General features: G+C 44.8%; 1 protein-coding gene across 1 annotated transcript; it reads right to left on the reverse strand.

Moving 5' to 3' along the window:
- Positions 1-6,768: 6,768 nt before the first annotated feature.
- UPK1B (uroplakin 1B) lies at positions 6,769-12,055 on the reverse strand. The gene is made up of 7 exons (XM_010297230.1): positions 11,981-12,055; positions 11,239-11,439; positions 9,697-9,771; positions 8,866-8,988; positions 8,386-8,565; positions 7,534-7,617; positions 6,769-6,898 (listed from the first exon to the last, which is right to left on the reverse strand). The coding sequence occupies exons 1-7, from the start codon at positions 12,053-12,055 to the stop codon at positions 6,848-6,850; spliced, it is 789 nt and encodes a 262-aa protein (XP_010295532.1). The 3' UTR covers positions 6,769-6,847.
- Between the last annotated feature and the right edge of the window lie 250 nt (positions 12,056-12,305).

Consider the following 12,305-nt stretch of genomic DNA (forward strand, 5'->3'; position numbering starts at 1 on the left):
AAATATTATTTGCTGCCAGGTCAAGGGAAGGGCTGGAAGTCAGACACTGTGAAAAGGACTGTCCCCGTCCCACTGGTCCTGGTTTGTGATTATTTCTCCTGCTAGCTCTGATGGATTGTATTTTTGTTAAGCTTTGTTCTCTGTGTGGACTTGCCTGCCTTTGTGCCTTATTGCTTTAAAAAAGAAAGAAAAACAACAGCCACAAAAGAAAGATGTTTTGCCAGGTCTCAGCCATGAGATTAAACTGGAGTTTTTATAAAAACAGATCTGTGCCGTAGTGATGTTTTGGAACATTTTCTTTTTCCTGGCTTTGGTTTATGAATGCAGTGCAAATGTATTTGTCTTCCTCTGACATGGAGTTTGATCCCGTCTTCTGTTGTGAGTGGCCAGGGCACTAAGCTGTGTTTGTCTGGGTTTTAACTGTGGGGATGAAGGTTAGGGCCTGATCACACACTTTTCTGACTGGAGGTTATGAGGGCTGCAGCTGCGCTGCAGCTCTGACAATGAAGTGAGGGCTTTGAGACTTCCGTAGAATTACCATTATCTGAAATGCTTTAAAATTTCCAAGGGTAAAATTAGTCTTTTTTCTTACCATTTCTATTTCTGCCAGGCTGAAGTTTCAGTGGTGCACAACCATGTCCTCCCATTTAGCACATCACCTGCAGAATTCTGCCTTGCCTGTGATAATGTAGAGCAACACAGGGTAGAGTAAATACTTTGGGATCCCAGTGCTTGTAGAGGAGAAGCCAAGATAGAACAAGAGAAGTTACTATGAAGCCTTTGGTTCATCATGTATGCACTTCTGTGCGTTTGTAAAGGACAAGCAAGAACCTAAAAAAATTATGAGTTAAGTTCCCTGGTTCTCTGGATTCTTGCAGTGCCCTCATTGACCCAGTCTCTGAGCTGTAACGTGGAAGTGAATATTGTCAGTATCTGTCCGTTATTCTACCTTGGGAACCAAAAAGAAAGAGAGCGGGTTCTTGTGGTTTTAGCCTCAGGGGACATACCTGCAGTTCAACCTGCTCTTTGTTCTCCCTAAAAACCACATGAACAATCAGGTTAAAGGGAATACTTTTTTTTCCTACTCAGCAGCTGAACTCAGGGCTGGACTCCCTTTCCTACCTCCTTGATGACTTCAGTTTCCCTTTAGGAAAATGCCTGGGTTGTGCTTCCTGCTTACCATGGCAACTGGCACACAAAGTGAGGGAGAAAACCATGCCTGTTGAACTCTGGAATTGTTGTTAGCCATAGCCAATTCTTAGTGCTGTACGAGAAACGGTATTTTTGTATTCTTTGTGCCACAGAGTCTAGCAATGACTTGGCCATAGGACAAGAAGAGAATCTCAGACTGTCCCCCAGCATTCCCATGGTTATGAAAAATCAAGCAAAAGGCACACTGCAGACCTGCTCATGCTCCACTCAGCACTGTGCCCTAAATCAGGGTGCTTAAACACGTGGAAGTGCTTGAACACAATTTCAGCCAGTTCCTTTTGCCTGCTTTCCCATCACCACGAGTTTGAAAGTCTGACTCAGGACAATCATCTGTGTAGGTTGTATTGGAAGCAACAGCTATAGCATCTTGGATACTTTCAGCTAAGCCAAAACCGGGATTAAGCAAGTTCCCAACCTGGCTGTTAACCAGAAAACAATCTAACCCAGCGCCAAAGAGCATTTGATACCGGTGTCTCACGCATCCTCCTTGCAACACGGGAGTCCAGCAGCTATGGGCAGCAGGACATCTAGCTGTTATGCCCCTGGATGGAGCTAAAGGTCAGCTGGCAGCAAAGGGAAGGCAGGCAGTGCAGGGAAGGAAATTTAGCCCAGTGGAGGAGACTTAGGCCAAGCTGGCACGAGGCGTCAACAGCAGCAAAAAGGATCATATGGCTGAGATGATAGAGAAAGGCAGTGAGATCTCTGAGTTAATTTTCTGTCTGAGCTGGATAAACTTTTCAAAGAATGTGTCCTACAACAAGGGTAAAGGATGAACAGTTTCAGAGTTAAGGATTAGAACTGAATGGGAGTTGCCGAAGATCAGACCTGGCCAAGTCCTGATGCTCCCAAAAGTTAGATACAGTATGAGTGCTAAAACAAGAACATTTGGTTCACTCCATAATAGAGAAGGGTAGCTATTTTCTCATGTCTTATTTGCAAACTGCAGTGCAAGATGAACTACGGTTTTGCAAACCTAGAAATTTCATAGGAATTATGTCATACACTTTGGGTCCAGATCCATCTTAAGACTGGACCTGTTTTCTTCCACAGCACATCTGCTACAGGGAGCACATACCTCTCTGTCATTTAAATCCCTTATCTGAAAAGACCAGGAAATATTTGAATTCAGTGAGAGGAAATTACTTCAAAGAAAACTCAGTAGCTGCTTAAGAATGAACAACAAGGAACAGGAACATGGGAACAACTAGAGCTGGAGAAAGGAGGATAACACATGATGATTATTAAACAGGGAAGGTTTCCAGATAAGTAAAACCCAAAAAGGTAAAAAACCCAAAACCCAGCCATAGAGTTGAACCAGTCTGAAAAATATCAGCTTTCTCTCCTCCTTCATAGGAGTCAGGAAAAAGTTTAGATCAGAAAAAATAGGTGCTCGCAAACTGCCTTACTCAATTTTTTTTTCTGTATTGTGAGATAATTTTCTTTAAACACCAAGGGTCAGACAGTGGAGGCAGAAGAAAGATGTAAAAAGAAAGACTAGGATGGTTATTTGCAGGGATTATTTGAAGTGGCTTGGCTTTACCTTCTCCAGCCTCTGTGCCAGCCACGGTACCCTGATAAAGGTGAGCGTTGCTTTGGAAAAAATAGAGAGAGGGAAGGTTTTCATTCCTGCATTCACTCGCAGTCAAAGCAGCTCACTGCTCATCCCTTAGCTCTCTCGCAGAGTTTATCATCTCAACTAGCGAACGTGCAAGAACTGCAGATGACCTTGCCTGTGCTGGAATTTCACCTCGTGTGCAAGCTAACATGGCCAGAAACACCCTCACCTTTTTTTCCTGTTGAGGATAAACCCTCAGCAGTCATCCTCAACTCCTCATGCAGCCGGATCTCCTAAAGATAGGCGCCTGAGATTACAGGGAGAGTCCTTGCAGGAGGTTCCCAACATACCACACGACGCAGAGGCTTTCCCCAGTTGCCAAAGAGGGCAGGGCTGCCAAGGGGTGGGAGAAGGAGGCTTCATTTATGAGCTAGTTTTAGGTCATGCTTGGTCCCAATAAACATTTGCTTGGCACGAGTCTCTGTTGTAAGGAATGTGAAAAACTAAGACACCAGGGCAGTGAGCAGGGTGGGGGATAAATCATCTGAGTCAGAGGACAGCAAACGCCAGCGACAGCCTGGTGCTGCTTTTCACAGTGAGCCAGATACGAGCACGGCACATAGTGGGCATTGTATGTCGTAGATGAACCAGCAAGGTAAGGAGAAATAGGGACTGAGAGAGTCTATGCAGGGAGATGTCATGCAGAAAGAAGAAGAAGTAGTGAGGGGAAAGGAGGAAGGGGTAGGAAAGCCCATTGGAAAAATGGGGGCAAGGCACAAAATACACTAAGGCAGCCCCATTGCCTGAGGGAACAGAGACCTTCACTATTGCCAGCCACAAACATTCAGCAATGTGGAAGAGATCAGGTTCTGTTTGCGTGTGTATGGGAGGGGAGCAGCTGAGGGTTTGGGATTCTTGTTGGCTTGGAGGCTGCGCTGCTCTGTCAAGTATGAACAGAGGATGTTTTTCAGCGAGACGCTGATTTCTCAGAGCTGGCAGTACTACAATAAATTAATAATCTAAAAATACAGTTGGTAACTCCGTGGGAGAATTGAAACGTGCTTTTTTTTTTTGCCAGGAGAGAACAGTGAATATTCACACCTACAGAGAAGAAACATACAGAGCAAATCTGCAAACAAACCACACAGCTTTCACCTGAAGAATTTTTTTCTTCATCCTTTCTTAGTCCAGCAGTTTTCATGCATCTGTACATATTGCCTGCCCTGAAGACCACATACACCCATACCTTTAGGCAGCAATCCAAACAGCTGAGAATGACCAGGATTTCTTTACAAGCCTTAGCCAACACATGAACTCGTTCGCCGCCATTCCTGTCACGGACTCCATCCCTTCCTCACCCTCCCCTGGCATCCCAGGTAGGGAACTCGCAGAGATTGGAATCAACCTTCAGAAGCTGAAAAACCAGAAAAAGCTGTGCAGGATTTTTCATAAGCCTGCTCAACATCATTCTGCCATTAGTCCAGTCTTCCTCCTCCTTAAGTTCAGGCAGATAAAACTGGGTTTTTCTGGTTGCACTGGGGCAGGCTTGGCACTTCTGCATAGATCTGCCATTGCCCAGATTTGCTCATCACAGCTTTTATTTTTGCAAAATGTAATTCATCGTGTGCCACATGAGGAAAAAGCTCAGAAAGCAGAAGGCAAATTAGAAGAACCCAAACTTACTGGCTTAAACTGCTGTTTATGCGATAGGTCAATAGTATAATTTGCAACTGGTTGGAGCAGTTAATACTGCAATAGTCTATTCAAAGTAGTCTCAGTTCCTCTTCTGCAAAATCTTGCAGCATTTTCTCTATATTGAGTACAGTGCTATAATCACACCACATTTAGATGTAGCAGGAAGGAAGAGACCTCTGGATGTGAAGCAAAAGGCCAGAGGAAGAAAATAATATTTGAAATTACCTGCTTCTGTGGTCCTGAAGTTTTCTACAGGCCATATCTCCAGCCACCTCTGTATGCAGAAGGCCTCGCCTTGCTAGTCTATAGAAAGTCCCATAGCCAGTTGTTTCACCCATTTGCAGAGCTACTTGAGTTTCAGAAATAACTTGAGATCTTTACGCAGGTGTGCAGCTATCCACGAAGGCTGCCATGACTGGGGGGTTTTGGCCAAGGACAGAAGCTATGTGCCTGCACTGTCCCTCCTCCCCCATTTCTCTCCTCTCTGCAGTCGGCAGGGATTTGCAGTTCACAGTAAGTAGGAAAGAACTGAGCCTTTGCTGTTGCTGCCTAACTTACGCAGACACCGATTCTCTTTAGATTTCTTTAGATTTAGGTATTATTGTACCTTTCAGCAACATATGCACACACACCGAGCAATAATTAAAAACCAAACCCAGACCTCTTCCATACACAGTCCCCATGGTCTATCTATGTCCTTGAGTCTCACAAAAAAGTGCTGAAGACTAATTTCCTTATGGAATTGCTGCGAGTTCAGGGTCTCACAGACAGTCACCACCCCACTGAACCAGTGGAGTGGCTCACGCAGGGGATTTTCCTTTCTGAAAAAGGAAAGGCACACTCATACCGAAAAACCCTTGTTGCAGGGACCTGTTTCTCCTTCAAGTTGTTCATCCTCATAGCTGCCTCTTTCTCTCCCCCAGTACCCTGGTGATGGACTACTTAGCCGCAGAGTTTCTGTAGCACTGTGCGTCACGGTGCTTTGAACTCTGATCTTCAGGACGGGGTTACAGGGCTTTAAAACCTGCCTTTGCACTGCCCCAGCTATCCCAGATACAGACCTTCATCGTTTCCCCTTCCCAAACACACAACCTTGAACAAGGAAAAAAGTTCACTTCCACTTCTTTTTAATTAGTATTTTGGAGAATATACAAAAACAAAGAATCAAGGCAGCTGGCAAATGTTGAGACCTGAACCAGTACACCTTAGGAAGAGGCTTCACCTTAAAACGCTCTATGCAGGAGCATATTTCACATGACACATAACTGCTGAATTGTTCACTGGGAAAGACACTGGATCAGTCTGGGCCAAAGTAAACAGCCTCTATTGAACCAAGTGAGAACTGTAGCTGCTGATGCAAGGAATGGTTTTGGTTCAGTTAGCTCCTTGCTTGCATGTTTCACAAGAGTTACTCTCTGCCATCGTTTGCCATTTGTCCTGCATGATCCAGGGATGTTGAGGGGGAGTACAGACGGGACGTGACCATATACATGCGGGTAGCTGAAGCAAGAAGCGTAGTAATCTAGGGGCGTGGGACAGCCACTTTCACAAAGCCAACTACAGCACAGGACCCCTCGTATTCTGCACAAATTCTAGCCTGTAGATGTGTGAAATCTTCTGTGGAGTACATAACAGGTTTTTGAAGGAGTCGCTTGTTAGCAAGAGGAGCTTTTTCTGGACTGGCACTTCCGAAGGTAGGAGCGCATGCAGTAGTTTCATCAGTGAGAGGAGGCAGGCTTGAATATAGGCAGCATATTGCTGAGGAGTGAGCTAGCCTTTTATTGGGCTTGACTAGCAACAGACTTTTTATCTCTGACATGTCTTTACTGCTGACACACTTAAACTCTTAGAGAATCTGCCTTATGCCGGGTGACAGAGACCAGGAACAGAAGTTGAACGATAAAATATATTAGAGAGGTCTGCAGTCTTCTCCCTTGCAGCATCCGTCTTTATTGGTCACAGGAGGTTACAGTTTTGCTCACATAGCCCTTGCCAGAGCCTTTAGCATTATAATTTACATTCATCCTAGTTTTAGAGAAATTTTTCTGGAGCACGTGTGGATGGACATTTTCCTTTCTGACATCATCACAGAACAAATCAGACCACTTCTTATCTTATGCTCCAAGGATTTCTTGCACAGCGAAAGAAGGATCGTGCCTCAGCCAGGAGACATTAAGGCTGCAGAACAAGTTGCAAGGAAGGGACAAAAAGATTCTTTCCTGGAGTCATCAGCTCTGTGTGTCAAGTTTTTGAAGGGGAAGAAGTATATATGGGAGAGGTAGTGGGAAGTCTTCAAATTCTCCACGGCACAAGAAGCATGGAGCAGGAGACAAATGAATGCAGTTTCAAGCGGTGCTTCAGGACAGTGCTGAGGACACCAGGCCTTCAGTATTCAATTCTGCTCCAGTAGAACATGGTACCAAGTAGGACGCAGAACTGAAACGACAAGGCTATTAAGTTTCTCTGCTCCCCATTTCCTTCTCCCCACCTGTCCCCCAGCCCCATTTACTCCTACTGGTAGGAGAGAGCAACAGAAATTCTTGATAAGCAAAGTCTCTTTAGGCAGAGGAAGCTTAAAGCATTTTGTCTGCACAGAAGCTTCACAGTGAAGGAAGAAGATATGTGCAGCCATAACTACTTGACTGGCTCACTCAGCTCACTGGGGATTATCTGTCAAGAAGCTGCAGAACCCTGAGTACTTAAAACACTCATAAAAAGTCTTTGAACTAGAAACTGAATTATCTGTCATGATTACTGTTTAGATGATCCAATACCCTTCACAAACAAGTATCTGCAAGCTGTGTTTGTTGTGTTGTATTGTTGAGATGGCAGCAGGCCACAGCAGGCTGGAAGGCCATCTAGCTCCTCACCTGTGGAAGCCAGAATGGAGGGGAATTTGTAAATGTAGCCCTGTTAGTGGAACAGGCTACAGGCAGACTGGTGACAAATGAATAACTATGATCTACAGACATTTTAAATGTGTCAGGCCTGTTATCCACCTCCACCCAACTGGGTGGTGTGGATTATCAAGAAAAGAGAAAAGGAAATAAAGGCAAATATTAAGTACTCACAGTCCAGCAGAGGATGGCAAAACCAAACCAGGCAACACCCCAGGCATGTGTGTTCATTGGTCCAGAAATAGCGTCATAACAACCCTGTAAGACAACCGTGAATGAATCAACACTTGCTTTGAGCTTGTACTGCAAGACAACAAGCTTATCTACCTCTGAGAGAGACTGAGGTGGTGTGCTCCTCTCCTCTTGCAATTTGGGTAGCTCACAGGCTCTCAAGAAGACAAGCCAGAGCTACACTGCTTATTGACAACTTGCAGAGAGCCCACCTGTTTCTAGCTCCAAATACAAAGTAGACCCATCTCAGACTCTTCAAAGACAACTTCCTGTGCCACTCACTTGCCAAGTATACATATATAACCAACACAGAGTTGACCTCCAGAATCAAGAAGCTGCAGGCAGATTTGGAAACATGAATGCCTTCTAGAAATTCTTTCTAGTGCAGAAGTTGATGCTGATGACCCAGCAATCTGAGTAGGACAAGCTTATCTACTTAAAATTTCTAACTTGAGAAGGAGAACTGTTGACTTGCTCACTCATATTGTATGCACTCACCTTTGGGCTAAGTTTGATCTAGCTGCTATCCATCTATGTGTTCGAGATGACAATTCTTACTGGTGGCATTGTGAGAGTTTTCTTAATAGTTCTCTCTCTATCAGAAAATCCTTTATCACAACCTATCTTGTGTTCAACAACATGGCCAGGACCCAGGTGTTGCTTCTCCTCCAGAAAGCTTTTGAACACCTGTGGCTTACAATGGAGGAGGAAGGCTATTCACTGTTTCCTTCCCTTCCAGCAAGGTGCTTTTGACCAACACACGTTTTTAACTCGAAAATGCAGAGGGGATCTTACATTGCTGTTATAGTAGCCAGGGACTCCAAGCTTGCAGCCATCGAGGTTGACAGGAGATCCTCGGGCATCCATGACACAACAGTTGTGTGGCCAAGGGAAGTCAGCGTCGCTGTGCATGACACGAAAGGCAGACATGTACTCCTGCCAGTCGGAGGGGCCCCGCACCCCACAGCACTGGTTCTGTGGGGCAAGAGAAGGGAACAGTCTTTATGGGCCCAGGTCACAAGCACTGCACGTGGCTGGACGCTGCACATGGCTGCTTAGGCATTAACCACAGGTTTACGGGAGAGATTTTTGAAATGCATGCCTTTCACAGTCTGCCATCTGATAAATGAGCAAAATGGGGAGTGTGGCCAGACTTTCTCTATGGTTCAAGGCAGATGCCATCCTCTTTATTACTCAGCGGCCGCAAGGAGGACTTGAAATTCCAGGGCTGCAGAGCATTTAGTAATTAGTGAGAGTTTTCAGTGTTATTACTACCTGAAGCATGAGTTTATCCCATGTCTTTGTGACTCCTTCGGTCATCCATTTGTCGTTGTTGTTGTCTGTCTCTGACTTCTTATACCTCTCCAGCATTTGCTTCAGGAAGAGATTTGGAGTGAGCTACAGAAAAAAAACAGAGAAGAATGCAGGAACTATGCAAATAACTGGCCATGTAAAGCAAATACTTGGGGTGGGTTTGTTTGCTTTTTTCAGTGTCCTGCTGGAGAACAGGAATGCTGCTTCTCCCCCAGTTTTACACACAGAAGATTAAAGAGCAGGATTTGAGGAGCAGAAGCAACAAAGATGTAGACCTTGAGCGCAACTCTTAAACAGGCTCTACCAGATCTCAGATCACAGGAGATGTGCAGAAACTGTGGGTTACATTTGGTACGTTGCTTGGAACTAAAGCATCACAAGTCATTTCCCTCCTTACCAGTATCTCAAATAACCCACGTAATCTTTCTCTCACTAGTAACGCTGCCTGGGGCAAAGCTGAAGATTTGTCTTCTGCATGTATGATAGATTAATCAGTCTGTAGCTGAAAGGCTAAACACTGTATTGATGATTCAGCTAACCCATGCTATTATTTCCTTAACTACAAGGTTGTAAACATTTTAAAATGTTATAAAGAATGAAGTTGTTTCCTTGATTAGAATAACGATGTTGGAGACTTTCCATGTGGGGTCATAGTACTCAGCAGTAGTCCTTTGAGTTTACACTGTACCACCACATGGGCCATTTACTACACTGAACAGGACCACCATGTGCCCTAGAACTGCAACGTTTCCCAGCGTGGTTGCAAGAATATGTGAGGAAAGAAATACTCACGAAGTCTCGATGAGTTGCTGCTGTGATGGAAGAAGCCATTTCAAATGCATAAGTGATCAGCATCAGAATAATATACTGTGGGAGATAGACAGCATTAATACCACTCTGCCCCTATGGAAAATACTTTGCCTGGTATATCCTAGAATAACATTTGCTCTTTTCTTTGTTGCATCTCATTGGCAACTTCTGCTTGTGCCATGTCTCCTCCTTCCATTTCCACTTGCCAGCTATAAGCTTTTCAGCAAAAAGCTGTTCACTTCTAGCAGGAGAGCTTGTATTTTGAGGAAACAGAAGGGGCAGTTTAGGGTGTCGTTCAGATCCTCCTGATTTTGCACCATCAGATTTCCTCAGCACACCTACTTTGTGAGCAAAGAGCCTCCATGAAAACAGATCCTGAGGATCACCTCTCACAGTCTTATTTCCCTGTCTCTCTTCCCTTCTCAGTACAATCCCTTTAACATTTCCCATATTCCCTTTGGAGTTATCGTGTCTTTATTTCTCCTCTCACATTTTATAATGATCTTCTCAGATTCAAGGCATTTGTTCCCTTCCTACCCCAGCTTCTGCCCCTTGTACCCTCTCTTATCTCCTATACTACAGCCTTGGGCTTCAGCCAAGACACCAAAATTTGGAGTTAAGGGAATTCTCTTCCGTCAGCTGTTTGCTGGAAAATTCCCTGGCACAAGAGTTCAGATCTCTACGTGTCTCTCGTTTAAAACAGACACCCTGCCATCCCACATTAATCCAGGAGAGAGTGGATTCCAGAGTTTTCAGCTCTACCCTTTGTTAATGCAAGCACCAATTAGGTTTCACCACTGCCAACCTAAAAGACTAAGTAAGAAATTGTACAGAGATTTGTTCACATCTTCACATTGTCCTTAGCTTATCCAAAGCTTTCTGTCCCCACCCCTGTAATTTCTGCCTGCCTGCTGATGTCTAATGTTCTTACTTGCACCCATATTTGGTATACTAACACATACCAATGCCATGTACAGAAGTCATTACTTAACAGCCCCTGGACTGAATGCTATATGACAGCTGAAAGGCAGCAAGGGGTGGGGAGAAACAACAATCTAAACCGCATCCCAGATACATCTGATTGCACAAGTGCTTCTGCATTGCTGCAGGGCAAGGTCAGGGCCAAGCCAGTCAGCTTAAACCTCCCTTTTAGCTTATCAACATTAATTCCCTCAAACTGGTTCCAGAGCTTCTCATGCATGTGTAACTCTGAATTTTGGTGTCTTGGCTGAAAACCAAGGCTGTAGCATAGGAGGTAGGAGAGGGTACAAGGGGCACAAACTGGGATAAGAAGGAAACAAATGCTTTGAATCCAAGAACATTATGAAATGTGGGAAGAGAAATGGACATGAGACAGCTTTTATTAGTGATAAGAGGCCAAAGATTATTATTGATCATGGCTGTGGTGTCCCACAAGGTGACTCCTGTCTTTGCTCAGTGGGTAATTACCAAGGTGAGCAGGGAAAGTAAAGTGGCATTTTTTCAGTTCGGCAGCAAGAAGTAGGCAAACTTTGCTACACTTACCACCAGCAGCAAGGTCCTGTTGGACTTAATGACTCCAATGATACCAAGGACAGACAGAGCAAAGAGTGCAAAACCAACAAAGATGCCGATCCAGGCAGCAGCATAGATGTCATCATTTTCTGTGGCTTCCAGCAGAGGGTAGAGACCATGGGGATCGGACACAAAGAAGATGCACTCTGCTGTCAGGGCAATGCCGCACATCTGAGAAGTGCAAGTTTGGGAAATCCATTAGATCAAGCTTCCCCAAAGAAATAGCAGAGACAGAAAAAGACAGACGGCTTTCCTTTCCTTTAACTTCCTGCCAAATAGGAGCTACTCAACCCCTCCTCTGTCCAACTCTACATTCTCTTGTATTATGCCTTCACAGAATTGCGGGCAAAACTCACTCAGTCTAAACCTGAGAAGTCAGGCCTAGGACTTGAGGATATTAAGAAAGAATTAGCAGAACCTTTCCCATCACTATATGGAGGAAGGTGGCTGGACAGATGTTGGTCAGCGGCAAGGGCTCTTCCCCTACAACTCATGTTGGTCTTGTGGATGAGCTTCTGCTGTCCCTTGTTGTCCCCTCCCCACCCAACTGATCAGCTAGCACAGATCTCCTTTACCCCTCCTGTCATGCATTACTGGTCTATTTATGTGTAGGCTTCACACGTGAAGAGGGATTTCATGGCTGGGAACTGCTGTTTTAAGAAGTGTCATACTGGAAGGAAGCATCCACCCATACTTGTCCCACTTCACTCACCCCAATGACTACATTCCCAAAGACTAATAGACCCTGCAAGATGCGTATGCCATCACCACCTTTTGCCATCTTCATGCAACCTGGGAAAAACCAAAGACAGTCTTCAGTTAGATGAGTACAATAGGATTTACTCACAAATATAAATTATCCCTGAGGAGAAGGATAGACAGAACCTGCCAGCCTGTCTGTACACCTCCCATCCCTTGCTTCTCAGTAGCTTCAGAGAAGAAACTTCCCCATGTGTGCACTTGGTAACTCAAGCTCTCCCTGATACTTGAGCTACACAAGATTGGAACCACTCTAGGGGCACCCAGTGTGGTTGCCC

Source organism: Phaethon lepturus, unplaced genomic scaffold (genome assembly GCF_000687285.1).
Source record: "Phaethon lepturus isolate BGI_N335 unplaced genomic scaffold, ASM68728v1 scaffold15841, whole genome shotgun sequence".
NCBI classification, from domain to species: Eukaryota; Metazoa; Chordata; class Aves; order Phaethontiformes; family Phaethontidae; genus Phaethon; species Phaethon lepturus.